We start from the raw sequence: 18,168 nt of genomic DNA, 5'->3' as shown, positions 1-18,168 counted from the left end.
TAATCAGCTCGTGTCGAGTACTGCACGATCTTCGAGACAACTTACCAACTCAAGCACATGGGGCTTTGCAAAATGTAGAATGACTTGCTTATAGACACAGATATTCCAATCTTGGTGGCAGGCATGTTTCCCTTCCCCTTTTCTGGACGTTGCCCAGGTAGCTGTGAGTTAGTGTCTGTAGTACTGGTCGATGCCTTGGATTTCAGCTTTCCTTGCCGTCGGAGCTTTCGCTGGTTCTCTAACTCAATCCTCCCATTCTCTACCTTGATCTGGTCCAATCTCATCAGCCGAAAGTTCATTTCATATTCATTCTGGACCTCTCTCATCTCTTTAGTCATTTGCGCAATACGTAAATCTCGTTTGAGAATCAGGTTTGTCATGCTTATGCTTAAAGCTTTGGCACTGTCTTCTGCCCTTTTTATCAAGACAGTGTATCTATCACTCTCTTCCTGCAGAGCCTCCTCTGTATCAACGTCGTGTTTCTCTTTTGCTGCTTCGATTAGAGTAAGAAGCTCTTGCCGTTCTTGTGTCAGCTTCCGTCGCTCTTTGAGAAGCTCGCTCCTGAGCCCTTGACCGGCTGAAGTCTCATCAAGGCTTTTCCCTTCATCGACCATCTGTTTCTGTAGATCAGTCGCTATAGGTGCGTTGTGGCCGGTCAGCGAGAGTATTATCTCTCGAGCAGATTCAGCCGTGTTGTTGTATCGATGGACTGAACTGCCTTTTGAAAGCATCCAGCCCCAAAACTCTGGAGTGTCTTTGAGCTCCTGCTCGCGCTTGGTAGCCTTCTCCGCGGGGATTATATCCCACATGGTGCTTGCCAAAACCACCTTCTTGAGGGCATCCTCGCCACAGAGCTCTTTAAATGTGACCAGGTTCTTCTTAGCTGAGCCTTGCATGCGAACATCAGAGATTCTGTGGAGATAGATTATGCCATGAAGACGAATTTCGTGCTTATAGGAGTCTGTCAGCCAAGCAGCAATCTCGCTGAGGACTTCGGTGTCACTTCTGCCAGTGTCATCAAACCCGGGTGTGTCAATAAGATACACAGTAAAGTCAGACGTGACTTCGTAGGGGTAAACATCGACGATAGATGTACCTACAATGCATTAGTACAATTTTCCGAAGAGATTCAAACGTTGCCTGTAAACGCACATGATATCATGTCGTGCCCAATTGTAGCGGACTTGTCAGTGCATTTCGATATAAATGAGCTCTTTCCTGAGCCAGTGATACCCATCAAGGCAATAAAGGCATCGTTTGGTCTTTAGAAATTAGCAATGCAATGATGTATTTACCAGACTAATCCCTTACCGTGGGGCATGACCACTACGAAAGCTCTTGGGAACGGAATTCACCGGACCCGCTGCCACTGAAACGAGTTTATTATCAGTGCCTGTCATGTTTTGCGCCTAGCTAACGCTGTAGACTTCAAGTTGAGTTGTTACTAGCGTTTCGGGTCTGTTATAGACTATTTAATGTCATAATCTCATAAACAAGACAGGAAGTTCGTTGAAAAGGTGTTTGTAGCCTGCTTGACTCGGAGGCTGGGTTGGGTTAGATATATGACACCCATGTGGGGGGCTCTTTGCTTACATAGCTGTTGGGTTTCAGCCAGCAGTCTGCCAAGAAGAGGGTCTGATATAACACACCATCACTATTACTGCGCCTTGCCATTATTGGTTTCTTTACAGCCAATGCATGCAGCTGGCTGTCCTTGCTTAGCCAAGCGCCGGTAGAGCTTACAAGACCCAGAAAGATCTGGGTTTTTAAGCATATACGATATTGGTAAATAAGTAGAATAAGTAGAGGAATGTGGGTTTCTTCAGACTTGGAAAGTGACTAAAATCTCATTTTCAAGCATGTCCTGCGATGATTTTACCTTCTACCTAGATAGGCAGAAGGCTGCCAAGTGCAGGCTGGCCATTCTAGTCTAGGCTTGTGACCAGGCGTGCATATGCACACTTACTGGGTTGAATCACACGCTGCACAGCCCTCGACAAAACCCCTCAAAGGTTGAAATATTACCAAGGCACTTTTAAGGCAATTTTAGTCAGGGCTGTAAAGTGATAGAGGTCAATTTGTCTTTCATTTTTGCCAAGATCTTGCATATACCTTTTTCCTGTATCGAGGTTTCCCACTATCAGGTCTAATAATTTAGAGATTAACCATTGAAACATCCAACATGGGTACCCCCAGCCTTGGTGCTGACTCACTGATCGATCAGGCTGAGTCCTTCAAGGCATTTCTCGGCCTCAACCAGCCGGAGCCAGGAGACAGGTTCTTTCTTGTTATGGGCCTAACAGGAGCTGGCAAGAGCACATTCATCTCAAATTGTACAGGTCATAACGTCGTTGTAGGCCATGGACTTTATTCATGTGAGTAATAAAGCAGCGCCTATTCCATGCCTACAACTTGGCAAATTAAGGCTTTTATATAGCAGAATATTTTACTAATTAATAGGTACTAACTCCATTGGTGTGTACCAGTATACCAGCCATGGTCAACGCATCTTTCTCATAGATACTCCTGGTTTCAACGATACAACTCGCTCTGATATTGATACACTAGAGATATTAGCAACGTATCTCGGTGCTTCATATGCGAATGGCGTACGGATCAGCGGCATTATAACATTATATCCTATCTCAAACAACCGAATGGCAGGGTCAAACTTAAGGAGCCTGGCAACCTGAACGCTGTTTCCGGATTTGCTTCAAATGATAATCTCGCCATCGTCACCACCATGTGGCCTGAATCTTCAAGTTCTATCGAAAAGACTATTCTTGAGGAGCGAGAACTCGAGCTGTTAACAAAGTATGAGTTTTTCGGTGATCTTGTCAACAGAGGAGCGGCAACGTTTCGCCACTATGACAGAGGCTACAGTAAAGTAGGCTCAGCACGACGGATCGTGGATAGCCTGGCCCGAAAACTAAATGGCCATTCGCCGGGTGTGCTTCAATTACAACGCGAGGTCGTTGATGAGAAGAAGAATCTAGGGGAAACAACGGCAGGAATAGCGGCCGCCGAGTACCTATACAAAGCTCGCCTAGAACATGACAATCATCTCAAACAACTGAACACCGAGCTAGAAAGAACTTCTACAGGTTCAGATGAGGAATATTATCTTCAATTACTGGAGCTGAAGGCTGAAGTGGATAAAGAAATCCAACAGACGGAGCAAGGTCGTCAAGCGTTGGTCAAGACCATGGTAGATCTACATCAGACCGAGACAAAATCGCTGAAGCAGCGGATTTCCAACCTGCAAAGCCAGTTTGAAGCTGAAGTGCAAAACAATGAGATGATGTTGCGAGACGTGCAAGAGTCTTATGATGCGCTTCAAAAGGAGGTAGCTCGTCTCACAAATCACCCGCAGCAGCAACAACTTGTCGCACGTCGTACCAAACCCCATCAAAAGGCTCTTCGAAAGGCCCAGAAAGATGCTGAGAAAAGCCGTAGGGACCACCAGAGGGTTCAAGAGTATACCAAGGAGATTGTTGGTGGTGTTATGAACGGGATAGCTGCAAGTGCAGTTGCTGGTGGTAAGTTAGCAACTAGTCTGAAATTTGCTGGATGCTGATTATCTGTTTATAGTTATGGGTGGCCTTATGTGTACAGTGATGTAGCTGTATCTAACCAGGTTTAAGACTTGATAGAAAGGAAGGATATGCCGCCAGTATCATCTAAGTACGGTTGTCTATCAGTAGTACATAGACAGGGTCAACTTGATGTAGCCGAAGAGCGACATAAGGACTTCGGCTCAGCCTAAACTCAGGGAAATCTCAGGGAAGGCTCAGGATGGTGGGCAAGAGAAGAAATACTGAAGTCGATAATCACATTACGTATGAGGCTCTTATTTAACATCAGCCAAAACACGCTTGATAACATCCTCTAGGTTCTCCTCCTCGAGTCCAAGCAGCCTAATAGCATTCTCATCACCCTTCAACGCGTTCCCAGAATCGTCAGCAAACAAGAACTGCTCCAGGTAGTTTCCAAAAGCACTAAAGTCTCCTTTAGCAATCTTCTCATCGCCGATTCTCTCTAGCTCAGTACTGCTGACATGAGAGACATCAAACTTGTCCCCAGTGACTTGCTCAAAAATCTTCAAAACTTCGCTCTGTGTCGTGGTGACACCTGCAATATTGAGATATCGATTTGCCGTCTCTTCGGGTTTCTTGAGGATAGCGGCGACGGCTTTTCCGACAAAACTGAGAGACGTTGCGGAAAACGGCTCGTTACCCGAGTCTATCATGCGGAACTTGCGATTCCTAATATCAATAAAGCCATAAGAACTGTTAAGGCCCTGCGAAAGTTAGATATAATGAACACTGCGGTAGATCATGTTGCCTACCGAATCGAGGAAGAGGCCGTTAGACAGACCAGTCCATGAGAACCAATCATACTGTTTAGAAAGCTCAATCAGGTAATCAGTATTCTGAACCTTGGCACCGAGGAGTTTCCCAATCTTCTTATCCCGGTTCTGGCGAGAAGGAACACCGAACTCAGAGGGAATGAACCGAGGCACTCTGGCAGCAACAACGGCATCAATGATAACCTTCTGGCCTCCAGCGGCCATAGTAGTTGCTGTTGAGACGACGGCATCTTGGCCCGTGACCGCAGCCTTAATCGAGTAGACAGAGTTAATGTCGACACGCTTGACAATTACTTCATTAGAAAAGGTTGCTGAAGACTCGTTTCTGGTTATGGCCGTGACTTTGAAGCCACTGTAGAGGAGACTTTCAACGACCTTGGACCCGAGAAGTCCAGAGCCCTGTTGAAGGTTCAGGATGAGTGACCTAGACCTGCCGATTATGGGTAACTCACTCCAATGACAGCAACTCTCTGAATAGCCATTGCTGATAGTGCACTATGCGAGTGATAGTGAAGTTAAAAGCGTCTAGAAGCCAGATTCAGTGGCGATTACGAAGGCATATTCGAAGGATACTCCGCATGCTTATCAAAGCGGGTTTTCAGTATCTCTGGCCAGTCAAGACAGTTGTTTCTGGTTATTATCTCCACATCGACATGATGCCATATACCAGATCTGAGGTATCATCCGTATATCCGACATTATCGTGGGTTTACACATGATCAAGTGCGACAATGAGTTACTTCTTTACGCTGGCTTGAGGCTCGGTTGTGCAAACTCAGCCCGTTCTGAAGAATATTGATCTGAGTCGGCCATCACCGAGAGTTACTTAGATGAGCCTCGATGTCGCAACCCGGAAGTTTGGAAACCGGTGGAGTTGTACTGCGAATTGAGTTTCGGGAATAATAACAGTGCTACTTCCCGACGATCTGGGCTGCCGGGGTCTTGCGTGTTCGTGAAAGGGTTTACACGACCTCCTCGGACATGTTGAAGGTTTTCTTCACCGATATTAGGGACGCGTCTGTGATCAGCAGTGAGAATTACGAATCTAGAATCGTCGTCAACCTCCAGAGCCTCACAAGATTATCGTCGCATCCAATTGCCGACCCGCGAAATCCAACGAGGCGGATTGCCCCCGTTCTCGAATGTGACAGCCCGGGTTCAAGGTGCATATCGTTCACAATTCACATTTCTTGTCAATTAAAGCAAAACCTAGATTTCGTCTCCCGTCATGTCAAAAGGTAGGCGTTGCCATGGAAAGCGCGAAGCCACGTACCTACACGGCAAATCAATTCGCACCACGCTCAACATAGTTTCAGACCACTACGCCTGACAGTTGAACAACTCGGCTCATCCCCAACCTCCCACCGAAAACTTGAGAGGCCCAACAGCAGCGGCTGGGAAATGCTTTGGGCTAGTCCGTTCTAGTTGGATGACTGACGCCACGGTGGCTATTTACGTCCACCGTGATACCGCAGATCTCAAACGAGCGAAAGTCTGGGGTAAAACAAGAAAGGTCCGTCTAAATTATCGAGGACAATGACGCGCCGTTTACAAACTGAGCGTTTTTGGTCTTGTTTCGTTTCCAGGAGTGGCAGGTAAAATTGTTGATACAGCCTACTGTTGAGTGACGCCAGTCCTTCTTTTCCTTGCTATGGTAGGCATCTTAATGTTGAAGATCATTCGGCGAAGCGTTTATACCAACTCGTCAACGTATGCATAAGCCACTGAATCTAGTCAAATCATCATCAAGGCTAGAATCGATGTTTTGTGAATGCCTTGTCAGGGTTGGCCAGACGTAAAAGTGCATGTCACATCAGCGGGTGGTCGAGCCGGGTTCTGACCACTCTCGGCTACAGCGGCTCAATCCTACTTCTCGTATGGCTAATCTAGGTCATACACGTAGGCAGTGTCTCCCTGTCATCCGTACCCTGCCCACTACGTACCGACAATGTCTCTGTGCCTGCCAAGTTTTTGCTCCCTTGCAGCGCAGTGCAGGGTAAGAGTCACAGTTTGACAAAAGTCTTGTGTTTTTGCCCTCTTGTCCAGTCTTTGTTTGTGGCGCCTTTCAGGCGTTGCCGAAAGTTAAGCTTCACGGGTCGCCATGGATATTGGCCGTTGTAGAGTTTGGGGCTTGACTGTTTTGCTGGCCAGCCATAGCAAGTTATTCTAGGCCTTCCACCACAACCCAATTAACGTGTATCATGTTGAGCTATGTCGGCGATTCCTTCGTTTAATATGGTTTCGCGAAGAAAAAAAAAGAGTCAGTGCGGCGCAATTTCAGTCCGTCAGCAGTAAGCAAAGAAAGACAGCGTCAGAGAAGCCTCATCCGCAACCTTTGTACCGAAGTAAAGCGCCTTTGAGCAAATAACATTTTAAACAAACAATGGACGATAGATCCCGCGTGTCTCCCGCAGCAAAAACTAGGCGCCTCCCTGCATCACCATCACAGAAACCAGTCCGTTGTTAATTAGCGTCAACCCCGCCGCCAAGAGATCGATCGACCGCTGTTCTCAGGGGTAGTGTGAAGAGAGAGCAGCTGCTGTTTGCTCATGCTACTGCATCATAGGCAGAGGCAAGGAAGTCCAATGGAGAAATGCCTCACATGCTCTCTCTCTGTATCTCTCTCCTTTCCTCCTCCGAGGCGAAGTCTAGTCCTAGCCTAACTGGCCCCATCAAACTTGAATCGGTCGAGCCTGTTTACGAAGTTTAATGGGGCCAGTGAAGAAAAGCCGGCTAAGCGGCTTCCCTGACAGCCTGGTCTGACTGACCCCCCCTGTTAGTACGTAGTTAAAGGGGGCATAATGATGGACTTTTGCATGGAAGTAGCAGGGATTCATTTATTTTTCTGGGGAAAAGTAAGCAAAAGGCTGAGAATTCCAATGGAAATTCGACAGTTGGGCAGGTAAAGGATCATGGGCAATCTTACTGGTCCTCTTTTTGGTTTGTTGTACGAGTTGTGACCCAGGGCACTGACGCAGGGTGATACAAGATAAACCTACGCTATTGAGCGCCTCAAAGCGCCATCAGTCTCGTCCTTTGCCTTGCGAGATTGAGGATGGACACAAGAAATTAACACTTTGACTAGAGAACAGCTACTGTAGAGTCGCGTGACCTTCATTCCTCTTGATTGTTCGTTACAACGTGAACCAGAACCAGAACCAGAACCCCCTACCAGTTAAACCTGGCTTGGATCCCTCTAGTCTCTCAGCAGGGCTTTTCCTGTGCCGCTCCACCGTGGCGTGCAATTTAAATGCTGTCCCCGTCTTTAGCCAATCACGATATTTTAATGACCAAGGAAACACTCAATGCTGTGAGCATTTCGGTTAGTCGGGGCCGTTCAATCTGCAAGAAAGAGACAGTGAGAGGGAAAATACGAGGCTTGAAACCGCCACTCGATCAACTTGCTCTAACCCTACTCTGCCCTGCGGAACCAATGTAGAGAGGGTATACGTATAGTCCTGCGTGTACACAAGTACCTTGCCTGCTCAGCCTTTAGGTAATTCAAGCTGATGGTCACAACTGGGCTGACGCCTGGACAGCACTCGACTCGACTGGGCACACCACGCGAGCAGTTGCTGTTTTTAAATCACCTAGCGCAAAAGCAACTCGTTTAGGGGCATCCATAATAATAATAATAATCCTACGGAGTACCATGAGATTCGAGACAGAGACAGAGACACATCTCTTTTAATGACGTGAAGCCTCTCTCCCTGGTCCCTTTCCCATGACCCTTTTTTATTTTATTTTTATTTTCCCTGCTCAGTCTTTTCCTCTAGGGACCTGAAGTAATCTTCTTTCGGCTTCACTTGTTCTTCAACAAGTTCGTTCTACTAATCAGCATCTCATTCCTATTGTCGCTTCATTTCTCTTAGCATTTTGTCTCGGTTTTATTGTACTCTGCTCTCGTAGCAAGTGGGAGAGTAGGCAGCCCACCACCAGCCTTCAACATGTTTCCGACGCTCGTTCCCTTTTGTTTCTCGACAATATTCGTGTCACTCGTCTTTACAAAACTGGTCCACCTTTCAATCCACGCCAAGACGGTCTCGCCTGGGGCTTTCGTCCTCTTCTTGCCATCGCTGCTGATTCCCGATCTCTTCATCATCTACATATCGCGCCTGGCGCTGCGACAACAAAAGGGTGTCTTTTCAGTCGGCGCATGTGTTTTGGGATGCATCTTTTCGTTTATTCTCCTCGGCGCCTCGGCCTCGCAACTCGGTTTCTTCTACTCGACCGGTAACGAAGTCAAGTGGTCAGAGGCAAGGAGCTATGCTGGCGATGCAAAGGGTATGAAGATCTTGCTTAGCGGCATCAACTCCGTGCTCGTGTCGGGTGCGATTATTATTGTTGTTGCTTGGGTTGGAAAGTGGTACATCTACAGGGCTGTTGGATCGCTCATTACAACGGTTGGAACACCAGTTGTGCAAGGTACGTAGACTTGGCTCCATTCAATTGGCGGCGCCAATTGCTAACAATTATTTCAGTGTGGCAGTCAATCCGAAACAGAACCCGTCGATCCTCTCGACAAACACCAGGTGCAAGCCCCTACGACTCTGGCAGCGAATTCGACGACGATGTTGAAAATGCCAAAGAAGGCGCCCATCTCATCCAGGGAGAGTCTCGTGAAGAGACTCGAACCAAGCCGCGAACATGGGCCATCCTCGCCATTATATCCGCCTTCCTCGTCCTCACCACCCTCTTCCGACCTGCCGCGCCTTACACCATGATGTCCATGTCACTCCCGTTGGCCATGCTCGATATGTTCAAGTCACCCGCCAACGTCTGCAACGCTGTTAGCGGTAACTGGCCTTTGACGGCTCTCATCACTGAGGACAAATGGGAAGCCCCCAGCCAACACTTCCCTGGATGGACGCCCGGTAGCGACAGTGAAGCTGCCCGCAAATACCGAGAAACGACACCCAAATGGCTACCTAACGATATCCCCTCCGGTTTCTCTAAGTGGATTCCCAAGGAACCCAAAGCCAACACCACCGACGAAGCCCCCGCGACGACCAGCAACGGCTGTGCCGTGGCTTCCTCGGACGACGCCTTCTACAACCCTGTTCTGGACCCATTGAAGATCACCAACCTTGATACCGAGATCCTCGACGTTCTACGAGATACCCTCAAAGGCGGAGATGTCAAGATCAAGCACGTGGCACTAATTATGATGGAGAGCTACCGAGAGGAGCTCTTCCCTCTGCAGCAGGGCTCCGAGTACCACAATCTTATCCTCAAGTCGCACAAGGGTGAGGACGAGGACGCCGTTAATGCCAAGCTGTCACACATGAGTCCCGTCGCCGAGAGGCTAACAGGGAAGTCGGGCAACTGGAAGAAGAAGGACGGCTCAGATTTCGAACACGTGGACATTCCGCAGTGGAACGATACCACGGAGGAGGGATACGGAGGCATCAACGTTGTCGGTGGTTTCACAACGTCCTCGCTCTCGTTCAAGAGTATGGCTGCTATTCACTGTGGTTCTTGGTCGATGCCTGTGGATGGCTTTGAGGAGTCTGAGACGGACAGTTACCAGCCTTGTATCCCTCAAGTGTTGAACCTCTTCAACAAGATCAAGAAGGACAAGCCATCAAAGGACTTCTTGGAACAACAATGGTACCCTGCTTTCTTCCAGTCCATCACCGATGGCTACGATCGTCAGGACAAGTTCGATAAGAAGATCGGATTCGAGCACACTGTCACAAGGGAGCGTCTTGAGCAAGAAAAGAACGACGAGGACGACCTTGAGGAGATCAACTATTTCGGTTTCGCCGAGACGACACTCAAGCGCCATGTCAAAGACTATCTCAAGCAGGTCAACGACGAGGGCAAGCGCATGTTCTTCTCACACTTTACCAGCACAACTCACCACCCGTGGGGCGTCCCCAAATCGTTCCAAACTACAGACTATCTCAACACCGACGGCAAGATGAAGTGGCACGAGGAGTTCAACAGCTACCTCAACGCTGTTCGCTTCACAGATGCTTGGTTGGGCGAGCTGCTCCAGACTTTCGACGACTTCGGCATGACGAACGAGACATTGGTTGTCTTTGTTGGTGACCACGGACAGGCTTTTAAGGAAGACCAAAAGTCCAAGACCGGAACGTACGAGAACGGGCATGTTAGCAACTTCCGCGTACCTATTACCTTCCGCCATCCCCATATCCCTCGCGTGCAATACAACGCCAACGCGACATCTCTTTCTATTCTCCCCACAATCCTCGATTTGCTCATCAACACCGGGTCACTAAACGAGAAGGACCAGGACGCTGCAGCAGACATCATCCAGGATTACGAAGGTCAATCCCTCATCCGACCATACAAGACTATCCACAACGGACGCCGCGCGTGGAACTTTGGTATCATCAACGGTGGCGCGAGCATGTTGTCCATGACCTCTGCCGATGCACCATGGCGTATCGTCATTCCTCTCGATGACTCTGCGCAATATCGATTCACGGATCTCAAGACGGATCCCCTTGAGCGTAGGGCAGTTGAGAGGTGGACTCTTGAGCAGCTTGAAGTTGCTGTTGAGAACAAGTATGGCGAAGAGGCGTCGATCTGGGCGGCCGAGGCAGATGCCGTGGCCAAGTGGTGGGGACCGGAAAGGAAGAGATTATGGGGATATAATCCTTCATCTCACAAGGATAAGCAATAGAATGATGAATAGTTTAATGTAATGCGAATGTTTAATGTTTTCAACTTGTATCATATTTAATACTGTATATGAGCTAGTATGTTTCTGTAAAGGATGAGGTACAATGTATCATACAGCCGGGAATATCTCAACGACCATGTTGCAATTTGGGCACCAACGATCTTCATGTCTTGCTTGTCGTAGGCAGCAATGTAAGCTCCAAAATTAATTACCCCACACAAGCTTACCACGCGCTCACCACGCGCTTCACCGTCTCCATCGACAGCGCTTCGACATCAGGCATAATGTCAGAGACAGCACCAAATCTGTCGAGTCGCTTTCGAAGACGCGGTACTTCCAACGCAAACTTCCCGTGGATTATCTGCTTCCATGGCTCAGGCGATTCTTGCGCTTCTTGGGAGCCCTTGGCAGATCTTCTCGACGTCTACCAGATTCTCCTCTGGGATCGGCTGGATCCCAACATCAGCCCCAAAAATGCCATTATAGAATTGCTGGAGTACTTGGACAAGTATAGACTCTCTTCAAGTTATGTGCTCGTCGCGCATTCATATGGCGGCACCTTTGCCAAACTCTTCCTCGAGTCAAGACCCCACCAAGTTGCAGGAATGGTCCTCGTGGAAACAGGCCAAGAGACAGGCATAGATCCTAAAATCGAGCAACGGCAATACCAAAAGCGAGCCCTGAGAAACAAACCACTGGTTGTTATCCGGGGAAACACTCTCAAATGGAAGCAGCTACAGTACGATCAGGCTCTCGCAGCAGAGCAGAACTTGGCTAGTCCTACCTTGGTGATACAAAAGCAAATGCTAGATGCAACAGATAGGGAAGATGAAAGGTTGAAAAAGGCACAGTTGCAGCTTTCAACGAACAATAGATATGTTCATCTGCCAGATTGTGGGCATGGCGTCGTTGAGGCGAGGCCGGACGCTGTAAGAGAGGCCGTCTGTTGGGTTATGGAACATTTACAAACACAGGAGGATGAAGTACTAGTGAAGAAAGATCAAGAAACTGATAGGGAAAACGAACAGCTTGTTTCGAAGAAGAATGTTTTGAAGCGGTTGAAACGGATGGCTGTCGTGGGAAAGTTTGCAAAGCTGTTTAGGAGATCGGGAGGATAAGGACCTTGTTTCGGATCATCACTGGCACGGTGATGTGTTGAATGCTTATTAAGAGTGGTTAATACGTGTAATCAATCCCGTGAGGTATTGTGTAGATACATCATGAGTTAAGAATATGTTTGCGGCACAAACTAGATTGTTCATAGAATCCTCAACTCTACTATACCATAATGCATCTTATGACCATCATATCTTGTATAATCTCACCAAAGTTTTTGAATGATTATCTAGACAGGTTCCCACTGCAGAAGGGAAGCTCTAAGTCTCGATCGACCTTCTCCTTCTCCTTCTCAGCAAAGAAGTCAAAGAAATATTCGAGGCTCAGTGTAGACCTTCAGAGCGACGTCTGATAGTAACAAACGCGTTTATGTGACAAGACGCTTATCCTAAAGACAACGTCTATCAAGTGTCACTTTGCTCTCTTCCAGTAGATTGATAAGAGACTTGCTCTTCTCTACTATCTTTAGAGTCCCGACTGGATCTTACATATTGGGGCGTCACGATTACAGAAATGTCGTATCAATACGCGTATTGACGAGGGTGCGCATTATCGTCCATCGATGACATGATACTCTTGCCCGTAATTACACCAGTAACATGGCCAATTCTCGCTTCAGTTTATAATTAAAGGTTTTGCGCCGGCGAGTACTTTAATGGGGTTTCAAAATGCAAGGATATGACCGAAAAAGCTATAGTCTGTCATCCGAGACGCGCTGAAACCATTCATGATGCCCAGCGATACCTCCTTGTAACCGTTTCAATTCGCGACCTTTCCCCCACAATATGGATTCCACCTGTCGAATCTGCCAAAATATCCAATCCTGATTAGTAACGCTGTTTTGTCCATCCGGAACTCTCGCTATCCGGGCAAATTTGCTTCATCTTGGTTTTGCGAGTAGGATCAGTAGCCAGGAGACATTGCTTGGCGACAGCGCGACCTGCCTCAACAGGAACATTCTGAGGAAAAAGGAGACGAGAAATGCTGGAATGTTTGACGTCAAAAATCAGTTGACAGGAGGTTGAGACCTTGTCATCCGATGTTTATAATGCAATGCAAACCCGGTGATCTTTTCTCTATTCCAGTCCCAATCACAACAAACTTTTACAAACAATCTGATCCATCCTTGTACTTTACCACCCAACCTTCATCTCAAACATCATGAAGTTCATGCCCATCCTCCTTGGCCTTGTAGCCACCAGCATCGCTCAGCCCATCGCCAAGCGTGCCGTCTTCACACAATCAACATATGACGATCTATCTATCAGCGGCGGCACTGCAGGCAACGCCCAACAAGAAGCTCTGCAGAAGCTTGGTGGCCTGCCCAACGACCTGTCAACCGTCGAGAAGGCCGACCTCGATTTCCTGAACAGTGTCAACCAAATCGCGAATGACGCGGAAAAAGAAGCGTTTAACCCTGCTATCGATGCAGCCTCTGGAGAGGAGGCTGACGCTCTTCAGGTACGTTTCGCAGTGTCATAATTGTGCTGGATTAAGCTAACAGTCTATAGCGAGGAAAGATTAAGAACAAGGTCCTGAAGCTTACCGCTACCATTCTAAAGCTCGAGGCACAGCAGGCCCAAGGTGATGATGTCGCTGATAAACTGGCGGATGAGAACAAGAAGCTACAGAACAACATTTCACAAGATAAGGAGGCTGCAGGCCAAGCCTCTACGTTTCTCCCTTTCAATGCCAGTACATAGTTACTCAACATACCAAATAAATACCACAATCTTCTGCGCTAGTCTCGTAAATGTAAATTATCCTAGTTACTTCGGCAGAAATCGCTACCAGCGAGTGGGATTGATGCAGAACAATGAATAGGAAGAACTTTGAGCTATGCCCTTTCCAGAGCGTATAATTGTCAATACCCATGAGTTTATTACAAATAATAGTCTACAGCCATAGAAGCTATGGCTGTTCTTGACGTCAAGTCGCCGCCAATTAAGTTTGTCCGGCTTGAACTCCTAAAACTCGGCATCTCGGGTTGATGTTATCACGAGATGACGGTTAATATCCCCCGCACACCAAAAAGACAACATTACAATCCCTCACACCATGAATCGGGCGTCTTCACAACAAAAAATCATGTTCGGATCCGATCAATCATGGTCTCTATGGGACAACACTTCTCTCAACGATGCATTTGTTGTTGATGCACCGGGCGACAAAGCCGTAGTAACAAAGGTCAACAGCCCTTATCTATTGGGCTACCGTCCTACAAACTCCAATGGACGCGGGATTCTCGTCATCGGAGGCGGAGGCTACATCGAACTCATGCTTGGTCGTGAAGGCGTGGATGTCGCCAAGTGGCTGAATAGCCTTGGGTTTTACGCTTTTGTTCTGGTGCACCGGTTTCCCAACAGCGAGACGGGTCCACAAGCACCGTTGGATGACGGGAGACGAGCTTTGAAGATCATGGCAGAGAGCGGTCTTGCACCAAAAGGTGTCAATATTTGTGGTCTTTCGTCAGGTGGTCATCTGGGCGCTGCACTTCTGGCAGAATACCCTCAGGCGTGGACATCGCCTGATCCTGAAATCCCTCAAGTCGAATTCGCCATCCTTGGTTATGGACCGATTTCAACGAATGCAGTCGGTCGACAAATTATCGAGAACAAACCACCTCTACCACCAAAGGAGAAACAAGAGTTTTACAATGCGGTGCAGCCTGACGTTCAGCTTCGCTCTCCAGCGCCACCTGCGTTTATCGTATACTCCAACAATGATCCTGTTGTGCCTGTGGTCAACGCTTACCGCTTGGCTGAAGGGTTCACAAAGAACGGCGCCCCGGTTGAGTTGCATATCTTTGCTGATGCGCCCCATGGCTTTGCGTTGGATAGCGATAAGGAATTGCCAGTTTCGAAATGGCCGCTGTTGTGTGAAGCATGGTTAAGGCAGAACAAATGGATAGAATAGCACCAGCAGTTTTAGTGCTGCATTACAGCTCCGCTTAGGGAGTTGAGCATCGGTCTATATGAACTGTCCTTGATGGAGACTCAGTCAACTCGATAGAATACTCAATTATACTAAATATATTTGTATCATAGTAAAGATTCATTTTCTGGTTTGCTACTGTTGAAACTACCTGCCTACTAACTGAGGCACTGGTGCTGTTTCTCGAGGTTGCCCATGATTCAGTCAGTTCCACTGTGTTCTTCAGTGTTCCATGCATGAAGCCACGCCCTATGAAGTCAATTGTAGTCGCCCTTTGCCCTGAAGCTTACTGTACCTAAGCCCCATTCTCACTAGCGTGTCCCTTACTCCAGTGGCAATTCTAGCGACTTGTTTGTTCGTTTTCCAATATCTATCTCTGTCCTTTCCCTCAACTTCAAACTTTCAACTCATCGCCCTCAATCTTTCCAAAATGGCCTCAGCAGCGCGAACAGTCCTCGCCTTTCAGCGCAATGCGAAGTTGTACTCGCTTGCCACACGCGTTACAGCAATCCGCCCCTTCAACACCCTCGAAGACGAGAACCGTGAGCTATTTAAGCAAGGCACTGACGATGACTTCGCCGTTGTCACAGAGGAGACCATATTCCACCCTCAAGGCGGAGGCCAGCCATCTGATATTGGAACAATGACAAACGAATCTGATACTCGCTTCACTGTTGCTTCTGCTCGCATGGATGCCGTGCGCGATGGCCAGGTTTTGCACTTTGGGAAATTCGAGTCCGACAAGAAGTTCACAGAGGGCGACACAGTCACGACAGAAATCGACGTCGAGAAACGCCTTCTGTACTCTCGTTATCATACCGCTGGCCATGTCCTCGGCTCAGCAGTGAACCACCTCCTAAAAGATAAAGTCGAAGGCTTCGAGGAGCTCAAAGCCTCACATTTCCCGGACTCAGCATCATGCGAGTTCCAAGGCCTCATCGAAGGAAAGTGGAAGGATCCCATCCAGGCAAAGGTGGACGAATTTATAGCAGCCAAGATGCCGGTTGAGATTGAGTTCTGGGATGAGGAGGATTTCCGCAAGAACGGACTGGAGCATCTGACGCCTGATGCGAGCTTCGTGGCGCCTGGTGAAAAGTTCAGGGTTGTGAGAATCGTTGGAGCGGAAGTTTATCCTTGTGGAGGAACGCATATTGATACCACTGATCAATGTGGCGAAACGACAGTGAAGAAGATCTCGAGAAGTAAGGGCAAATCAAAGGTCAGCTATCTGGTAAAATAGAAATAATAGGGATAGACATAGAGTATCCTTCAAGAGGGTTGCAACGAGACTACCTACACAAAAGATCTGTCTCGTAAATATTTTATGTATAAAATAAAACTAGAAACATTATCTTATACGAGTACGATTTCGCTTGAGGCGATACAAATCCGCACAATGTTCCAATCATCCACATCGTAACTGCTCAGGGGTTATCGTCTGTGAGGCAGCCCTGGTAAAGCCAGGGGTTGGTGTTACCCGATCCGATGGGATGACAACGATGAGATTACCGTTTCTGGCGTTGTACACAAGGTTCACTACAGGGCTGGCAATTTTAATAAATTTCCATAGTCCCACCTTATTTACAGAGTAGTTTTTGGTCACGTCATTGCCATATCAGATAGAGATTAACGCTACTGATGAGATTTCGCTTCCTGTTCGCAGGAAAAATCGAGTTTTGGTCTATCAACCAATATCATTGATAAATAATAAAGCAAATAAATACAGACTAACATACGTGAACCTCGTAAATGTCACAAGTATAGGCCGGCCTATTCCATCTGACTCCCAATCAGTCGTTTACATTAAGACAAAGCATCTAATTTCCTTAGGCCTTTGTAGCACCAAGAGCAGCATCGGCTTTCTGGATCAAGAAGCGAGGGGCAGCGCCAGAAGCATCGGTCTGGTAAAGCAGATGAGGGCCAGCAACGATGAGAGTACCGCTGCAGACGAGGTCGCCGACGTTGCAGAAGACCTTGGTGCGGTCCTCAGGGTAAGAGGGGATCTTGCCACGGTTCTAAGATGGACAAAGTCAGCATTGTTCATATAACTGGTTATATTCGTGCTTACCTGGAGGTTCTTGGTGTATCCAAAGAGAACGGTACCGGCAATCTTCTCGCGGATACCAGCGTCAACGTCGGTGACAGCGGCGGCAGCGAGAGCAGCACCCTGACTGTATCCTCCAGCAACGATGACAGCGTTGGGGCATTTCTGGTTGGCATCGTTAAAGTGGCCAACCATCTCTCGGATAGCAGCAGTGGTGGTTCCACGAGGGAGAGCGTTCTCGCCAACGCCAGCAGTGTAAGCACCACCGACACCCTGGATCCAAACTCCATTTCGGCCATACTTGGACTCGAGCGCTGAAGCAACTCGGGGACCCAGAGTACCCTGGAAGGTTAATAAGATTAGCATATGATCTGTCTGACATACATGGTGGTATGCGTGGTGGAGGGTGGTATCGAGGACTTACAAGGTTGCCAAGCTCAGTGGAGCCACGAGCAAAGACGAAGATGACACCGGGACAGCTGCCAGAGTTACCGTTCTTGAGATCGTTGCGGGTGCTGCCGCCGAGCTGACGAGCCTCAAGAGCAGAGTCCTGGGCTGTGGGGAGAGCAGAAGCCGTAGCGGCGAGAAGAGCGGTGGCAATAGAGAACTTCATTGTGATTATTGGTTATTTGGTGAGTGGTTAAGATGGAGGCTCTGAAAGATTGACTAAGAAGTGAAGAAAGTTAAAGGCTTGAATGAGTGGTTGTTGAGTGAGAGACTGTTGATGCTTGTTGTTTTAGTCTATAACATCGAGGACGAAGTAAGCTATTTATCTAGTAAATGAGCATCGTCTACCTTTGTCTCGGCATTCGCAAGACTAACTCTTTTGAAGTCTAGAGTTGAGACGAAATGATCGCACAGTCCAAAGAATGATCGATCACAAACAGAGTAGCATCAACGGTTCCCACCCGATACCCTGTCATGACTGTCAACACTACCGGATCCCACCCAACCCGTACTCCAGGCCTGTAAGTCCGCAGCGTGAGCGCCTCTTGCAAATCAAGCGTGTGGGCAAGGTATTCCACACCTCCATTCGGTAGTTTCCTTTCGCAA

The 18,168-nt window shown here is 47.9% G+C and overlaps 9 protein-coding genes across 9 annotated transcripts; 6 read left to right on the top strand and 3 right to left on the bottom strand.

Moving 5' to 3' along the window:
- Window positions 1-41: 41 nt before the first annotated feature.
- FGSG_12430 (uncharacterized protein) lies at window positions 42-1,674 on the bottom strand (the record flags this gene model as incomplete). The annotated part of the gene is made up of 3 exons (XM_011323964.1): window positions 42-1,005; window positions 1,312-1,369; window positions 1,650-1,674. 3 exons carry the CDS (start codon window positions 1,672-1,674, stop codon window positions 42-44), a joined length of 1,047 nt encoding a protein of 348 aa, XP_011322266.1.
- A 508-nt stretch (window positions 1,675-2,182) lies between these two features.
- FGSG_03450 (uncharacterized protein) lies at window positions 2,183-3,821 on the top strand (the record flags this gene model as incomplete). Its single annotated transcript, XM_011323963.1, has 4 exons — window positions 2,183-2,375; window positions 2,461-2,475; window positions 2,571-3,539; window positions 3,784-3,821. 4 exons carry the CDS (start codon window positions 2,183-2,185, stop codon window positions 3,819-3,821), a joined length of 1,215 nt encoding a protein of 404 aa, XP_011322265.1.
- Window positions 3,822-3,850: 29 nt separating this feature from the next.
- FGSG_03451 (uncharacterized protein) lies at window positions 3,851-4,851 on the bottom strand (the record flags this gene model as incomplete). Its single annotated transcript, XM_011323962.1, has 3 exons — window positions 3,851-4,300; window positions 4,349-4,768; window positions 4,822-4,851. 3 exons carry the CDS (start codon window positions 4,849-4,851, stop codon window positions 3,851-3,853), a joined length of 900 nt encoding a protein of 299 aa, XP_011322264.1.
- Window positions 4,852-8,316: 3,465 nt separating this feature from the next.
- On the top strand, window positions 8,317-11,065 carry FGSG_03452 (uncharacterized protein; the record flags this gene model as incomplete). The annotated part of the gene is made up of 2 exons (XM_011323961.1): window positions 8,317-8,794; window positions 8,902-11,065. 2 exons carry the CDS (start codon window positions 8,317-8,319, stop codon window positions 11,019-11,021), a joined length of 2,598 nt encoding a protein of 865 aa, XP_011322263.1. The 3' UTR covers window positions 11,022-11,065.
- A 92-nt stretch (window positions 11,066-11,157) lies between these two features.
- FGSG_03453 (uncharacterized protein) lies at window positions 11,158-12,139 on the top strand (the record flags this gene model as incomplete). The annotated part of the gene is made up of 2 exons (XM_011323960.1): window positions 11,158-11,212; window positions 11,244-12,139. The coding sequence occupies 2 exons, from the start codon at window positions 11,158-11,160 to the stop codon at window positions 12,137-12,139; spliced, it is 951 nt and encodes a 316-aa protein (XP_011322262.1).
- Window positions 12,140-13,298: 1,159 nt separating this feature from the next.
- Window positions 13,299-13,840, top strand: FGSG_03454 (uncharacterized protein; the record flags this gene model as incomplete). Its single annotated transcript, XM_011323959.1, has 2 exons — window positions 13,299-13,598; window positions 13,649-13,840. 2 exons carry the CDS (start codon window positions 13,299-13,301, stop codon window positions 13,838-13,840), a joined length of 492 nt encoding a protein of 163 aa, XP_011322261.1.
- A 355-nt stretch (window positions 13,841-14,195) lies between these two features.
- On the top strand, window positions 14,196-15,053 carry FGSG_03455 (uncharacterized protein; the record flags this gene model as incomplete). Its single annotated transcript, XM_011323958.1, has 1 exon — window positions 14,196-15,053. One exon carries the CDS (start codon window positions 14,196-14,198, stop codon window positions 15,051-15,053), a length of 858 nt encoding a protein of 285 aa, XP_011322260.1.
- A 448-nt stretch (window positions 15,054-15,501) lies between these two features.
- On the top strand, window positions 15,502-16,311 carry FGSG_03456 (uncharacterized protein; the record flags this gene model as incomplete). Its single annotated transcript, XM_011323957.1, has 1 exon — window positions 15,502-16,311. The coding sequence occupies one exon, from the start codon at window positions 15,502-15,504 to the stop codon at window positions 16,309-16,311; it is 810 nt and encodes a 269-aa protein (XP_011322259.1).
- A 586-nt stretch (window positions 16,312-16,897) lies between these two features.
- Window positions 16,898-17,728, bottom strand: FGSG_03457 (cutinase precursor; the record flags this gene model as incomplete). The annotated part of the gene is made up of 3 exons (XM_011323956.1): window positions 16,898-17,086; window positions 17,140-17,457; window positions 17,540-17,728. The coding sequence occupies 3 exons, from the start codon at window positions 17,726-17,728 to the stop codon at window positions 16,898-16,900; spliced, it is 696 nt and encodes a 231-aa protein (XP_011322258.1).
- Window positions 17,729-18,168: the final 440 nt, after the last annotated feature.

Source organism: Fusarium graminearum, chromosome 2, assembly GCF_000240135.3.
Source record: "Fusarium graminearum PH-1 chromosome 2, whole genome shotgun sequence".
NCBI lineage: Eukaryota > Fungi > Ascomycota > Sordariomycetes > Hypocreales > Nectriaceae > Fusarium > Fusarium graminearum.
This window is presented reverse-complemented; position numbering and strand designations above follow the sequence as displayed.